General features: G+C 39.5%; 2 protein-coding genes across 4 annotated transcripts in view; one reads left to right on the forward strand and one right to left on the reverse strand.

Moving 5' to 3' along the window:
* LOC126830582 (acid-sensing ion channel 4-B) overlaps positions 1–15,436 on the reverse strand; it is a 79,727-nt gene that overhangs the window by 16,491 nt on the left and 47,800 nt on the right. The gene's annotated exons all lie outside the window — the stretch shown is intronic.
* Positions 3,978–10,514, forward strand: LOC126829674 (zinc finger protein 502). Of its 3 annotated transcripts, XR_007683489.2 has the most exons (3): positions 3,978–4,096; positions 5,425–9,668; positions 9,787–10,514. XR_007683489.2 is itself a non-coding variant. In XM_050559700.2 (2 exons), exon 2 carries the CDS (start codon positions 5,444–5,446, stop codon positions 8,048–8,050), a length of 2,607 nt encoding a protein of 868 aa, XP_050415657.1. In that variant the 5' UTR covers positions 3,978–4,100; positions 5,425–5,443; the 3' UTR covers positions 8,051–10,511. The 3 variants fall into 3 exon arrangements, 2 of the variants coding, with proteins under 2 accessions (XP_050415657.1, XP_050415656.1); XM_050559700.2 differs by having other exon boundaries at positions 3,978–4,100; positions 5,425–10,511; XM_050559699.2 differs by having other exon boundaries at positions 5,425–10,511.

Genomic DNA, 15,436 nt, shown 5'->3' on the forward strand with positions numbered 1-15,436 from the left:
TTCTTTTATCATCTATTTTTGAACTGTTATAGCAAGAATGGCCAACTCTCTATTAAAATCTCCCATAATGTATCTTTAATATTTTAAATTTGGCATTTAACAAAGAATACATTCAATCTGGTTAAAACACAGATCCTATTTCGTTTCGTTTTTATAGTTCAAAATTTCGTTTAACTTGTCTTTGGGGGTACTCGATTGAACGTTACGGAATTGAATTTCTTCAATTCCAAAAATAGTGACAATCTAGTGAAAAGTTGGATTTCGGGCTACAACGCATGCGTCGACTGAATAATTAAATATCTCAACCAACCGTACAGCCGAAACCTTTTAAATACGTCACGATTCTACTCACACCACCTCCGTCGTCGGGACTGACAGAACTGTGACAGGACTGAATTCCGCGTCACTCGATTGCAATTCTGTCAATTCGGGACGTTCCGGACTGTTAATCGAGCATCCCCTTTAACTCATGTAGTGTTGGCCATCGAAAGTATAAAAAAAACGAAACGAAATATAGATCTGTATTTTAATCAGATTGAGCATACATTCTGTGGTGCACCTATTACCATGATTCCCTAAGCACGAGCTAATTTGGCTTAAAGGTTAATCCAACCCCGGGGTCAGTCATAAGCGCCCGCTGTGCTGTACAGTCTCGGTCCTGCAGTGATAAGACTTCACTCAAAATGTAAGTAAGCTCAAAATAAGGGAGATAATCCTCGAAAAGGCGGGGGATGTTTCCAAAAAACTTTGTATACAATGTTTTATTTAGATAAAGAGTCAGTCATTCTTCTTGCTATAACAGTTCGAAAATAGATAATTGCAAATTGAATTATTTGACAATTTCATTCAAATTACTCTACTGCGAGCGAAGATATTAGCCTTTGAAGGTTTGACAAGACGTGTGCAATAATTCCAACCACCGTAGTGGTTGTTCGACGCTAAGTCTCGCTCCTCCAGTTTTAGCTTAAATCAAAATATGGCTCAACTGTTCTAATATATTTAATATCGGAGAAATCGGATGTCATCGAGAGTTGATTATGGCCTGGATAAGTTAGTTAATGTCTAATTTATAATTTAGATAACATTTCAGGCCTAAAGAAAGACCTACAATGGGCAGATTTAGCTCTTGCAACATGTGTAAGTGCGTAGAATTGTATGTCTGTTTTTGTGTGTTTAAATATAATGGAACCCCGCCTTTAGAATGTCTGCTCCTGTTATCTTAAGATATCACTATGACACCCACGTGGTGCAATCAACAACTTGTATTGTGTAATTATTTTTATGTATAGAACGTCTGTAGGGGAAATGGAAGTCGAGTCGGAAATTAACAAATGATTGTTTCTGGTACGAGAGAGAGGGAGAGAGAGAGAGGGGTGGGGGGGGTAACGTCCACTCGACACAAACTATGTCATTTCGGGACTAACATATGGTTCAATCTTATTTCAATAATTCGCTTGCACGTAGGGTTTTTTTAACAATGGGAGGAAACCGGACGACCCGGAGAAAACTCACGAGGATGGACGGGCGATGTACACGCTACTCCTTGTCACGTACAAACCGGGAATCGAAACCACGCCAAATGTCTCAATGACAGACCTAATGATACAACGAGCACATGCTAACCATTCGCCCCCCCCCCCCACACACACACACACACACATACACCCCCCCCCCCCCCCAAAAAAAAAAAAAATAATAAAATAATAATAATAAACAGTATAGAGGATTTTCCATGTACAGATGTTTGTAATAAAGTGGACCAAACCAAAGATAATCAAGTCATCTAATTCAACATACGAAGCTTACGCTGTATTAGCTCCGCTTGAAAACAGACACGATGCTGGATGACCGACGTTTTAATTCATAAATCGGCGAATTCAGTCGAAAAATCTAACAATGAACAAAGCTTCAAGAATTATTTTTTTTAAAAAAATTATTCTCATTTAATAAAATAGAAAATGTTTATTTAGTCTTTGTGTGCATGAAAGATGTAAACGGATTAGACGTATCACTCGGCAAACCTCGGCAGATTCCAGTACCCTACATCTAGCCTAGGCTGTATGACGAAGTCCACCATTGGAACTACTTTCATGTTCCCGGATTACCAAATGCGTTACCCATGACCACGCCTTTGAAGAATGTTTTATCATACAAATATTTCAAAATCTAGAGCTATTTTTCTTTCAAGTATATCCGATTTTCTTCAAACAAGGACAATTGAAAATTCTACACACGCCTCGGAAGTGTTCCTAATAAGTAAACCGGTGCCGCATGGCAATTGTATAGGCCTAGGTACATATAACCGTCATACAGCCGAGGCATGAGTAACGGAATCTGCCGGGGTTTGCCGAGTGTAGACGTAGTATACTATTTGTTTAAATATGACGGCTATTCAGGGCAGAGGTCTACTGTCAAAGTAGATAGCTCTCCGTGTGCAAAATGCCAAGTCATAGGGTTTGGATAAGTTTACAAATACCCAATGCACCCAACCACGCTGTTTTTGATAGATATTTGGTAATTAGACACTAGGTTTTAAAAATGTTGTCAGTAGGTGAATCGGTCGTCTCTTAAACCTGTTTGACGCCAATCTTTTAATCTGCCATGTAACATGTTTTTTTCTAGATTACCGGGCACATGTAGAACGTCATTTGGTGAATTATTATGTCTAACACCCGTTTGATATTAGTCGGTAAAACTGTCGTGTAACATTATTATTTTTGGGGGTTTTTTTTGTTTGGGGGGGGGGGGGGGGACTTACTGATTATGACATGAAATGAAATGAAATGGGGTTTAACGTCCTACTATTCTTCTCCTACTGGGCTATAATGAAGACGGGCATACGCCATACAGTGTACTATGTGGGAAATTTTGCCCGGGCAGCGGCACTATGGCGTATTCCTATACCGAATTCTAACTGCCAAAGGATCTTTAACGTGTACGTCAATGTATACACGGGTCCTCGGTTTTTCGTCCCATCCGAACGACTAGACAGCTGTTCTTGTCAGTTACTTATAATGGGTAGTCAGGTGAAAATGAAATCGTGTTTAACGTCCTACTTTTCTACACGCCACGCTACGGCCTACTCTTATTTTAAATTCCAAATGACATGTGCGTTCTTTTAGATGCACGTCAAAGTATAATAGACGCGCCTCGATTTTCGTCACAAACGAACGAGTAGACTCTGTTCCTTGCCATGTCCTCCGTTCTGCACAATTGCCCAGGGAAAAGCTCACTGGAAAATCCGAGTTAATTTCGCGGCAAATATGGGGATCGAACCCCGGAACTCGAGACAGTTTTTTTTTTTATTTTATACGCGATGTTTAATTACCTACTTTATCAAGTTGTATGTCATTAATTTGAAAAATCTAATTTTTAAAATGATCCCTGCTAATGGTGAGACCCTGTATCTATTCACTAGATTTATCTGCTTTGTGTTTCATTGCCTATCGGCCGAGAAAGTTCATCGGGCTTTTCCGACGTGGTTTCCCCTGGCAAGGATAGCTGTCTAGTCATTCGGATGAGAGGAAAAACTGAGGTCCCGTGTATACATTGGCGTGCACAGAAAAGATCCCTCGGTAGTTGGAATTCGACATAAGAGTAGGCAGTAGTGCCGCTGCCCGGAAAAAATTACCACCATAGCACACTGTATGGCGTATGTCCGTCTTCATTATCCCAGTCGGAGCAGAACAGAAGGACGTTAAATCCCATTTCATTTCATTTCGTTTTATTGCCCGCAATGCAATTGTTTGCCTTGCCCGCGTGTTTGTCTTGTGGGTTTCTGTTTATGGGTGGTGTGGTCCTCCTGCTCTTACTTATAATGTATCACATTCGCGTCTCTTTCATAATACGAGTCTTAACGATATAGTGATGATTTTTCTCTGATTTATCAGAATCCAAGCCAAGTCAAATGGGATAGCATGTATAAATATCACAGTCCGTTTGATCCACGTCTCCTTTTTTGACTATTTAGCGGAAGTAAATCTTTCAAGATGGCGTAAATAATTTGAGAGCGATGAAAATAGTACATAAATTAGCCGAAATTGCACGATTTTAGAAGACAGCTGTTTGTATTTAGATGTAAATTCACCACAACTTAGTTAGTAAGTTTAAAACTTAACATTTCAAATGACCCGTGTATTGTAAACTTAATACTATACTTCTACCGAACTGATTCGTCTGACCCATTCATCATCAGTCCTTGAATTGGACTAGTTTCTTTGGTCGGATTTGATTGAAACGAATCGGAATGAACAGCGATAAATATAAGAAACACGGGCTATATTTATTTATAAGGTTTCTAGAGATACAAGCTTTCAATGGTTTTTTATTGCCCATTCCTCGGTTATAGTTTGAATTGAATAAATGTCTGCAATTATGTTTATGACTATGTCAATAATGGAGGACGGCGAACAAAAGAATGCAGTCATCCTCACGCCTATCGATTTTGACTTTATCTGGTTTAAGAGAAAATGAGCAATAAATATTTTTTCATGTTTAAATGTTAAAAAATTGACCAGATGAAGACAATTCTTATAATATATATGGCAAAAATTTGATTTTAAGCGCTGCAAAAAAAAAGAAAAAAAAAGTACCATTGATTTAATCATTTCATGTTTGAGATTATTTTTAGCACTGGATCATGATTTAGAGTGTACCAAAGTTATTTATATGAAAGACATTGCCTTTTATTGATAATTTATTGGAATAAATGGTACATGGATCTTGCCTAGTCTAAATATAAGATTTGGATCATAGGACTATAAAGTTTGGCTCTGAACGTAGGTCTCATTACATGCGCCTTGTACGTTCAGGTTGTCGCCACTTTAACCCTGTGACGTGAAAGGTGATGCAATCGACTGATGAATCGGTCGAATGATTCAGCTAGCGTGTCCACCGCTTTAGGAACAACTTTACATGTACCAGTTTTATTATATCACTTTTCTCTCATTGTCTTCAAGGTACCTCTATTAATACATGTAGGCCTATATCACTTTGCTGTTGTAGTCAATATTTACATGTACATGTACCAAGTGTGAAAGGGTTAAGGTTCTGAAGTTGATGGGAGGGGAAGGAATAAGGGGGTAATGCGTGCATGTTGAATCAAAAGGTATGTCATTGAGTCACTGGTACGTGTCAAGGAGTAGGATCGTCTTTCCAACCTCATGTGTTTTCTCCGGGTCCTCCGGTTTCCTCTCACTGCTAAAGACCCCTAAGCGCAAGTGTATTATTCAAATAAAATTGAACCATATGTTAGTCCCGAAATGAACTAGTTTTTGTCGAGGGGATGTTAAACTCTCTCTCTGCGCCGTGGTAGTAATTTTCTACAGCTACAGGAGAATTATATTTATATTATATTCTCCTTATCACTGGTGGATTTGTCTTAAGAAGTAGAATTTAAGAAATGTTTTTTTTTTATCTTTTTAGGCATTTATTGGTCAAAGCCATGGAGTTTAACAATCTACTTGTATCACCAATCGGGAATGGGGATTGTTCAGAGGACAAGGTGTCTGAAACTTTAAACGATGATTCACAGCCAGCTTCTGTCAACTGTGGTGCTTCAGCAGCTTCTAGTGACATCTGCTCTTTTAGTCCGCTTAACAAACAATCAAATGATCTCAATCCTTCAAATAAAGAAACAGGAAATGTTGTCATCTTGCCGCATCAAATACGGGAGCGCAAGAACTTTCATCAAGACTCGTCAAATTCAAAAAGCATTATATCAACTATATTGAGTAACATCAGTTTGCGTTTAAAATCTAGAGAAACGGAATCCGACAGTGACACCAAAACGTCGACAAACAAAGAGCATTTCATCAACGAGGAACAAATGGAGGACAGTAGTTCAGCCTCTGAAGATTCTGACGAGGAAGAAATGGACACAGCATCAATATTATCCAATAATGAAGACGAAACTGAAAATTCTACTGATGAAGAAGAATCGATCGATTCAGATGACTCAACGTCAACGCCATCTTTAGACGAAAATACAAATTTTGGAGATGTGAGAGAAGCTACATGCGATGAGCATGTAACTGAAGCTGAGCCATTGGGGAATTTTTCAGAAGACAGTTTGGTTAGAGACAAATCGCGCAAACTTACAAAAGATAATTTTTCAGAAGATGAATTTCAAGATAAGGACAATTCTGTTGAAGATGTTCATGTATCATGTAAACTGCCAATGGAGAATTTTTCAGAGGATAGATTTGCTGAAGAGAACAATTCTGTTCAAGATAAATCATGCAAATCAAATATGGAATCTTTTCCAGAGGAAAAATTCACTAAAAAGGACAATTCTGTTCAAGATGAGTCATGCAAATCTACAATGGAATATTTTTCAGGGGAAGAACTTGCCGAAAAGGACAATTCTGTTAAATATGAGTCATGCAAATCCACAATGGAAAATTTTTCAGAGGAAGAACTTGCCGAAAAGGACAATTCTGTTAAAGATGAGTCATGCAAATCTGCAATGGAATATTTTTCAGAGGAAGAACTTGCCGAAAAGGACGACTCTGTTAAACATGAGTCATGCAAATCCACAATGGAAAATTTTTCAGAGGAAGAGCTTGCCGAAAAGGACAATTCTGTGAAAGATGAGTCATGCAAATCTACAATTGAAAATTTTTCAGAGGAACTTGCCAAAAAGAACAAATCTGTTAAGGTTAAGTCATGCAAATCCACAATAGAAAATTTTTCAGAGGAAGAACTTGCCGAAAAGGACAATTCTGTTATGGATGAGTCACCCAAATCCACAACGAAGGACAATTCTGTTAAGGACAAGTCATGCAAATCCGCAATGGAAAATTTTTCAGAGGAGGAACTTGCAAAAAAGGATAATTCTGTTCAAGATGAGTCATGCAAATCTACAATGGAAATTTTTTCAGAGGAAGAACTTGCCAAAAAGGACAATTCTGTTAAGAATGAGTCACCCAAATCCACAATGGAAAATTTTTCAGAGGAAAAACATGCCAAAAAGAACAAATCTGTTAAAGATGAATCATGCGAATCAACATTTGAGAATGTTTCTGCTTCCTTTGAGGCAAGATCAGTTGATTCTCCCAAGGCCCAGTCAGACGTCCCTGATTCTTTTAATTCTTTTGAGCCAAGAACAATCAAAGAAGAACCAGTTGATATTGAGGTGACCGATATCCAACAAACACCTCCTCGTTCTAAAAAACGTAAAAGATCTCAACCCTCCATAGAATTGTCAAGTGATGATATTAAAAACGAGCCCACTACACAACAGGAGGATAAGGCTTTTAAATGTGGAATCTGTGGACGCTCGTTTCAGTGGAATAGTCATTTAGAAATTCACGTCCGATGTCACACGGGGGAGAAACCGTATCAGTGCGGTGTCTGTGAAGCGTCATTCAGTCGTAAAGGTTGTCTACAGTCACACATGAGAACACACACGGGTGAAAAACCCTATAAATGTCAAACGTGCGGGAAAGCTTTCGGAAAACGAGGACATTTGCAAGTTCACACCAAAATTCATACCGGCGAGAAGCCGTACAAGTGTACCGAATGTCACATGGCTTTTCGTATTAACGGGAATCTTCAGAAACACATGACCATTCATACCGGATTGCGGCCATTCAAATGTGAAATCTGTGGAAATACGTTCAGTCGTCAAGACGGTCTTCAATCCCACCTTCGCTCTCATTCTGGCGTCAAACCCTGCGTTTGTCAAACATGTGGCAAAGGATTCAATAAAAACAATGACTTAGAGCGCCACATTCGCACCCATACCGGGGATAAGCCGTATAAATGTGATTATTGCGAGAAGGCGTTTTATTCGAGCACGGAGAGGGTGCGTCACACAAAAACACACACCGGCGAGAAACCTTTTAAATGCGGAGTTTGCGAACGAAGCTTCAGTCAAAGTGGTGAAGCTCAGATTCACATGAGACGCCATATTGGACATAGGCCTTATATTTGTGGAACCTGTGGAAAGGCCTTCTATGACAATTCTGGCCTTAAAAAGCATTTACGAACACATGCACGAAAGTTGGCAAAAATGGGAATAACTGTGCCAGATTTACCCCTGCAGTAGTAAAACAAATTAGTTACATGTAGATTGCCCGCCGGGTTTCGCAATGAGTTATTTCCCTTTTGTCCTAATCAAAAGCAACTTTGAACATTGTGAAGTATGTGGTAATGTTTATTTGGATCATGTTATTTGAACTGTTGTTTTATAAAGATGTTATATGTTGTACTACAAAATAGTATATCACATAGATTTATTTCAAATTTTATTTTATTCAGTAATGATGACTATTTGGGGTTAGTGGATTGAATGAATGTCTGGTGTCGAGTTCTCTCAATCCCTTTTTTTCCGGCATTGGTTTCCGCTTGTCGGTGGTGCAGTCCATGAAAGGGGGCCTAGCGAGGGACAGCGTATAGTCGTTCTGATGAAACGTCCTACTGTTCAGCTCCGAACTGGGCTAATGAAGACGGGCATATGCCATACAGGGAAATTTTGCATGGACGGCGGCACTACTGCCATCGCTTATATCGAATTCCAACTGTCATGGGATCTTTTACGTGCACGCCAATGTGTACACGGGACCTTGATTTTTCGTCTCATCCAAACGACTAGACAGCAGTTTTTGTCAGGCCCTCCGTCCTGCGTCACTGACAAGGGGGAACCCTTGGCAGTTGTAATTCCGTCATGGTGTACACCGGTCATGAATAGCCCAGTCAAAGCATAACAGTGGAACGTTAAACCCTGTTTCATTTTATTTCTCTTAATCCCAAAAATAGTGAAAAGCGAGTGAAAGGGGGATATTTCGGGCTACAAAGCTTGCACCAACTGCGTGAGAAAATATGAGAACCAACCATGACAGCTGAAACATTGGTTGCGTTTATTACATCACGATTCTACTCACACCACTTCAGTTGTCGGGACTGACAGAACTGTGCCAGAACTGAATTCAATGTCACTCAATCGCAATTCTGTTAATTCGCGACGTCCCCAATGAAAACAATCTTGCATCTTATCAAAATATTTCTAAAGGTAGTTGGGGGGGTTGGGTGGTCGAATGAATAGTGTGTGCTTGTTGTAACGTAAGGTCTGTCATTGAGTAAACTGGCATGGTTTCGATTCCCTGGTTGTATGTGACAAAAAGTAGGGTTGCCTATCCAACCTCGTTGGTTTTCTCCGGGTCCACCGGTTTCCTCCTACTGCTAAAGACCCCTACAGACATGCAAATTATTGAAATAAATTGAACCATGTGTTAGTCTCGAAATGACCTAGTTTGAGTCAAGTGGACGTTAAACCCCATTTCCCTCTCTCACTCTAAAGTTTAGAGTTATCTTTGTGTTTATAAGTACATGTATAGGGCTGATCGCTTGTCAGTCCTGAACTGAAATTCGGAATTCAGTCTTGTCACAGTTCTGATTAGGGAGATGGTGTGAGTAGAATCTGACGTAAGCATCTCTTTTTAGCAATCATAATTGGTTGAGACAATGTCTTATGTGTTGTAGCAGGAATACCCAATTTCACTTGATTGTCACTATTTTGGGGATCGGGAGTATTCAATTCCGCAACTTTAATCAAGTATCCCCATGGTGACAGTTTGATTGGCTAAATCTATTTGTTAAGGCCAGCTCAATTTCTGTCAAAGTCGCTGAGATGTAATTAGAGCATGTGATTGTTTGCGAGATTGTAGGTCAGGGTAAGCATTAGGGCTAGGTCCAGGGTTAGGGTTGGTATTAGCGCTAGGCCTTTTTATATCTTGTGGAGCCACGGTGGCTAGGTGTTTAAGATGCTGGCTCGCTAGCCTGGAGGTCGGGTGTTCGATCCCTGCATTGGCCGAGAAAGTTCATCCAGATTTTCCGACGTGGTTTCCCCTTGTCAGTGGTGCAGAACGGAGGGCCTGACATGGACAGCTGCCTAGTCCTTCGGATGACACGAAAAACCGAGGTCCCGTGTACATATTGGAATGCACGTAAAAGATCTGGCAGTTGGAATTCGATATAAGAGTAGGCGATAGTGACCCTGCCGGGCAAAATATCCCTCATAGCACACTGTATGGCGTATGCCCGTCTTCATTAGCCCAGTTTAGGAGCAGAACAGCAGGACGTTAAACCCCATTTCATTTCATTTATATCTTGTGACCTTTGACTAGACTTGAAGTTGGCCTTATCAAATAGTTCTAACCATGTTTATGAGTATATTTTGTATATTGTTTGTATATTTTGTGTATTATCTACATGTAGATATAGAATTATAGTACAAATTACTTCTAGTGTGTATGTCTACATATATGGTAGAATCTGTTGATAATAAATTAAACATGCATTATGCAAGAGCAAAATCTGCATATTACAAGTCTTTCTTTAGGCCTGAAATGTTATCTAAATTATCAATTAGACATTAATTAACTTATCCAGACCATAATAAACTCTCGATGTCAAGGCTAGCCTTCGATGTTGGCTGGATTAGATTCCTATATTGATAATTAAATCAATAAAAGCGGATAATCGAGACTATGCTGTTTATTTTAATGATTTTAGTAATGATGACCGAGACTATGCAAAAATTTCACCCGCTTCTTTCTCGGCTCATAGTGGATCAATTTGACTGAAATTTTCAGCAAATTACCTTTACACTATCTAGGTTTTAACTATTATAGCGAGAACTGACATCTCGTTATCTTATCTCCCATAATGTATCTTTAATCAAGCCTTTTTTGGGGGATTGATTAATTTTCTAATCTCATGGTGGCTCAATGAGTAAGATGGCATGCTAACCTGGAGGTCTCATGTTCGATCCCTGCGTTAAACCAATCTGATTAAAATACAGATCTATATTTCGTTTCGTTTTTTTATACTTTTGATGGCCTACACTACATGAAGATCTGACCAGTTGTACTGGGAGGTCGCGTCAGGGGTCAAAAGACCGACTTATGACCCTATGATGTTAGACATTTGATTAACCAATCAGCATTGATGTTACTAGTGGATTACCCACAGTTCCGTGCAAAACACGCCTAAAGCTCGTCGTGACAGACCGTTTCATTGGCTTATCCCTGACACCATTCAGAACACGAGTTAAATAACAACTCTTCCAGATCCAAGTGTAGTAAAGACAAGTAAAACGAAATTTTGAACTATAAAAACGAAACGAAATAGGATCTGTGTTTTAACATTGGCGTTAAACGAAAAAGTTCATTGTAATTTTCCTGCGTGGTTCCCCCATTGACATTGATGCAGGACAGGGACAATCAGATGGGGTGATAAACTGAGGTCCCTTCTACACAGGGGGGTTGGATGGCTGAATGGTTAGCATGTGCACGCTGCATCATAAAGTCTGTCATTGAGTAAACTGGTGTGGTTTCGATTCCCTGGTTGTACGTGACAAGGAGTAGGGTTGCCTGTCCAACCTCGTGGGTTTTCTCCGGGTCCTCTGGTTTCCTCCCACTGCTAAAGACCCCTATGCGCAAATGAATTATTGAAATAAAATTAAAACCATATATTAGTTCCAAAATGACCTAGTTTGTGTCGAGTGGACGTTAAACCCCATTGCTCTCGCCCTTGTACACATTGGTGTACACGTGAAAGATCCTTTGGAATTGGAATTGGAATTCAATATACACGTAAGAGTAGGTTGGGTCGCTGCTGTCCGGAGCAGAACAGTACAAGTAGGACATTTTAAAACTCCATTCGTTTCATTTCACCACTGGACAAAGTTACAGGGTAGGGCTGTGATACTGGGGGGGGGGGGGGACTTTGCCCAGGTAACTGCCTCTCAACCTGGGAAAGGTTTTTAATACAATGCTAATTTGTGAACCTTAGTTTTCCTTCACACCAGCGTGGGTCATTACCCTTTCTAGTCACTTCTACATGCCCCTTCCAACTCGGGTCAGTTCTAGAAAATGCGGGGCCCAATTTGTGGGCCCAAAGTTACAGGCTATGAATACATTGCAGCTACAGGATATGAAAGAATAGCTACACCAGGCAACCCTGGTGTCCATTGGTGAGCTGCGGGGCCCAGATTCGGGAAATTTGGTCAAATGTGCAAAAAAACTGCCCCGTTCTCAAGAAGTGAAGACTGGGCTCCATATTAAAGAATGTTCATCAGAGGTAGGCTATTGTGCAATGTGCACTTTCGTTATTTTTATACACCTACATTTTTATTTGGACGTATTATGTTGTGTCGACTGTCAGGGCGTCTGTATATCAGGTATGCCGTTCACTTTATTTTGTGTACACTCTAGAGATCATAATTTTGATGAAACTTAAAGTTACAATTTCATATTTTCTAAGAAAGTCAAAACATAATTATTTCTATGTCTTTTGCTCAATAGGTTGTCAACTTGCTATTATAAGATCATAGGTTATCTTTCTCACACATAAAAATCTTCACACCGGAAATAATAACACATTACCTCCCAATTACCTCCCTTGTTTTCCTATTCCCCACCATGGAATTAAGTTAATAAAAACGTTTGAATTTGAAGTTGAAAGTGATATTTTTGCCAATTTCTCAACTGGCAATAGTGAATTATAGGATTAATAGGATAGGCTGGACTGTTTATAGATACCATCTATTGTAAGGCTTTATTTTAATACATTTTAAAAATATAACTTAAAAATATGAAATTGTAACTTTAAAATATAAGTTGATTTTTCAAAGATATCAGATCGGTTGCATTTTGGTATGTATCGGACGGAAATATCCTGGATTATTGCCCCTAATTACGAAAAATCACCTGCATAACGTGAGGAGACTCTAGAGGTCACAAGTTTTAGAATTTGTTTGGCGGAAACTAGACCTTAACTTCCCGTTGAAATTGCCCATCCCCGTTAATTATTTGACAAGGTTGTGGATCTCCTAGAGACTACAGTTTTTTGTACGATTTAGATGAAACTTAAAATGAGTGTTAAGGATCAACAGATCTCGGATGGGTTCAGTTTAGGTGGTATCAGACCGGAACATCCTGGTTTATTACGCATGTCTTTAATGCCAGGTTGGGTCCCTGATCTGCTACGTGCAGATACCTTTGGATACAGTCGACACGATTTGCTACGACTGATATCAGTATGCGATAAAACCCGATAGAATCACCTCGATTACTCCACGATTAAAACCACGATTTCAATCGTAGCTCGGGATCACGTGGCTAAGTGGGTAAGACGCTGGCTCGCTATCCTGGAGGTCGGGTGTTCGATCCCTGCATTGGCCGAGAAAGTTCATCCAGATTTTCCGGCGTGGTTTCCCCTTGTCAGTGATACAGGACGGAGGGCCTGACAAGGACAGCTGTCTAGTCGTTCGGATGGGACGAAAAACCGAGGTCCCGTGTACACATTGGCGTGCACGTAAAAGATCCCTTGGCAGTTGGAATTCGATATAAGAGTAGGCCGTAGCGCCGCTGCCCTGGAAAAATTCCCCTCATAGCACACTGTATGGCGTATGCCCGTCTTCATTAGCCCAGGTTAGGAGCAGAACAGTAGGACGTTAAACCCCATTTCATTTTATTTTCATTTCAATCGTAGCACGAATCGTCATAGTGGGAACCTGGCATTAGCAAATCTGTAGTTTCTGGGTTCTTTTGTGTGATGAATTAAGAATTGGAGAGCATGAAACCGCCATATAGGATAAAGTTGTTAACTTTCTTTTCTTTAAATTCCATGTAATGCATTGGGAAAATGTGGGCATATTTTGCTATGTGATATAACACAGCACCCCCGTTTAAATTGATATAAACATATTACAAACAAATATATCTACTGGAGAAACTATGTGTGGTAGACATTCTGGAGTTTAAATGGATATATCTACTGGAGAAAATATCTGCGGTAGAAATTCTGTAGTTTAACGTCAAAAGTTGACAGAAGAAAGTGAAAAGTTGACAGTTGTTGTGGTCCGAAATTTTCGCCAGACAGCGGCACTATGGCCTACTCTTGTTTCAAATCCAACTGTCAAGGGATCTTTTACGTACACGCCAATGTGCACGCGGGCCCTCGGTTTTTCGTCCCATCCGAATGACTATAATTTATACGTTGTCACTGACAAAAGGGAGATAACGACGAAAAATTCCGATGAACTTTCCTGCAGGGTTCCCGCGGTCCTTGAATATCCTTAAATTTAAAATTTCATTTTCAAGGTCTTGAATATCCTTGAATTTCGCGGAAATAGGAAAATATCCTTGAATTTCAGTTGAGATCCTTAATTTTGTTTCAAATGTCTTCAATTCCTTTTAAATATGAGATTATAACGATAGTTGGTAATGTTTTGGTTATTTTTAAGATGAAAAATTGTAACTTTAGGCTAAAAAATGTTCTTGAAAATCCTTGAATTTGACTTATATTTATTCTTGAATATCCTTGAAAAAATGTTTGACGAAGCCGCGGGAACCCTGTCCTGGCTAACATCGTGCGTGATTGACAATTTAAATTTGAAAGGATGGAAGTTTTGTCGTAGAATGTTGTCGAAACCTAGTAGACTTATAAAACTTGCGGATTAGACGGAATATTAAATGAGTTTCTAATTAAATGTAAAATCACCCTGATGCCTTGTCTTAAGAATTTATTTAATAATGTTTATGATTCGGGCTATTTTCCCACAAGTTGTCCCAGTCTTTAAAAAGAGAGATGTAAACGACGCCGACAACTATAGAGGAATAACGCTACTTAGTTGTTTAGGTAAATTATTTACAAGTATTTAAACCCAGATCAAATTTGAAGCACAACATTCTCTCATTATACCCCCATCAGACCGGGTTGTCGTCCTTACTGTGCTGCTACGGCGACGGAAAATGGTCTCAGAGCGCGTTGTGATCGCCATAAGCGTGGTAAAAGCGTGGTGGAAACGCCAGATATCGTGCTGTGGTCTCCATGGTAGCAAATGATCGTTGAGTCACGGCGTTTGTTTTGAGCATGTTCAAAACAAACGCCAAGGTTCAGCGATCTGACCCGGAAAGCTGTGAGAATGGGATTTTTTTCAAGTTTATAATTTTTGAGGTTATTTTCTACACGTTTGCCGGCGACCTTGTGCATATCCTGACCGCCGTAAGGTCGGAGCACCGCAGTAAGGACGCTGCCCTGGTCTGACAGAGGCATTACAGACGTCCAATTCGGCTTTAGAAAAAATATGTCAACTACTGATGCTATTTTTTCCCTACATTATTTAATTAGAAAATATCTTAATAAAATAAACCGACTTTACCACTTCTGATTATAGGAAGGCTTTTGAATTTGTAAACAGATATAATTTATGGCACAAATTAGTAAAAAAAAGGCGTTAAAGGGCATACTTTTAACATAATCAAGTCACTTTATGACAATATCAGGTGCTGTGTCAAACACGATAATTTACTCTCTACAATGTTTTTATGTTCAGATGGATTATTTCAAGGTGAGTTTGCATTTTCTTTGTATGTGAACGATTGCAAAGATCAGTTTAAACAGATAATTTACATAGAGAAAGAGAGAG

The sequence above is a fragment of the Patella vulgata genome, chromosome 8 (assembly GCF_932274485.2).
Source record: "Patella vulgata chromosome 8, xgPatVulg1.2, whole genome shotgun sequence".
In the NCBI taxonomy this organism is placed as follows: domain Eukaryota; kingdom Metazoa; phylum Mollusca; class Gastropoda; family Patellidae; genus Patella; species Patella vulgata.

Excerpts from the sequence above, each read along its gene's own strand:
- LOC126829674 (XM_050559700.2), top strand. The coding sequence starts at position 5,444 with ATGGAGTTTAACAATCTACTTGTATCACCAATCGGGAATGGGGATTGT.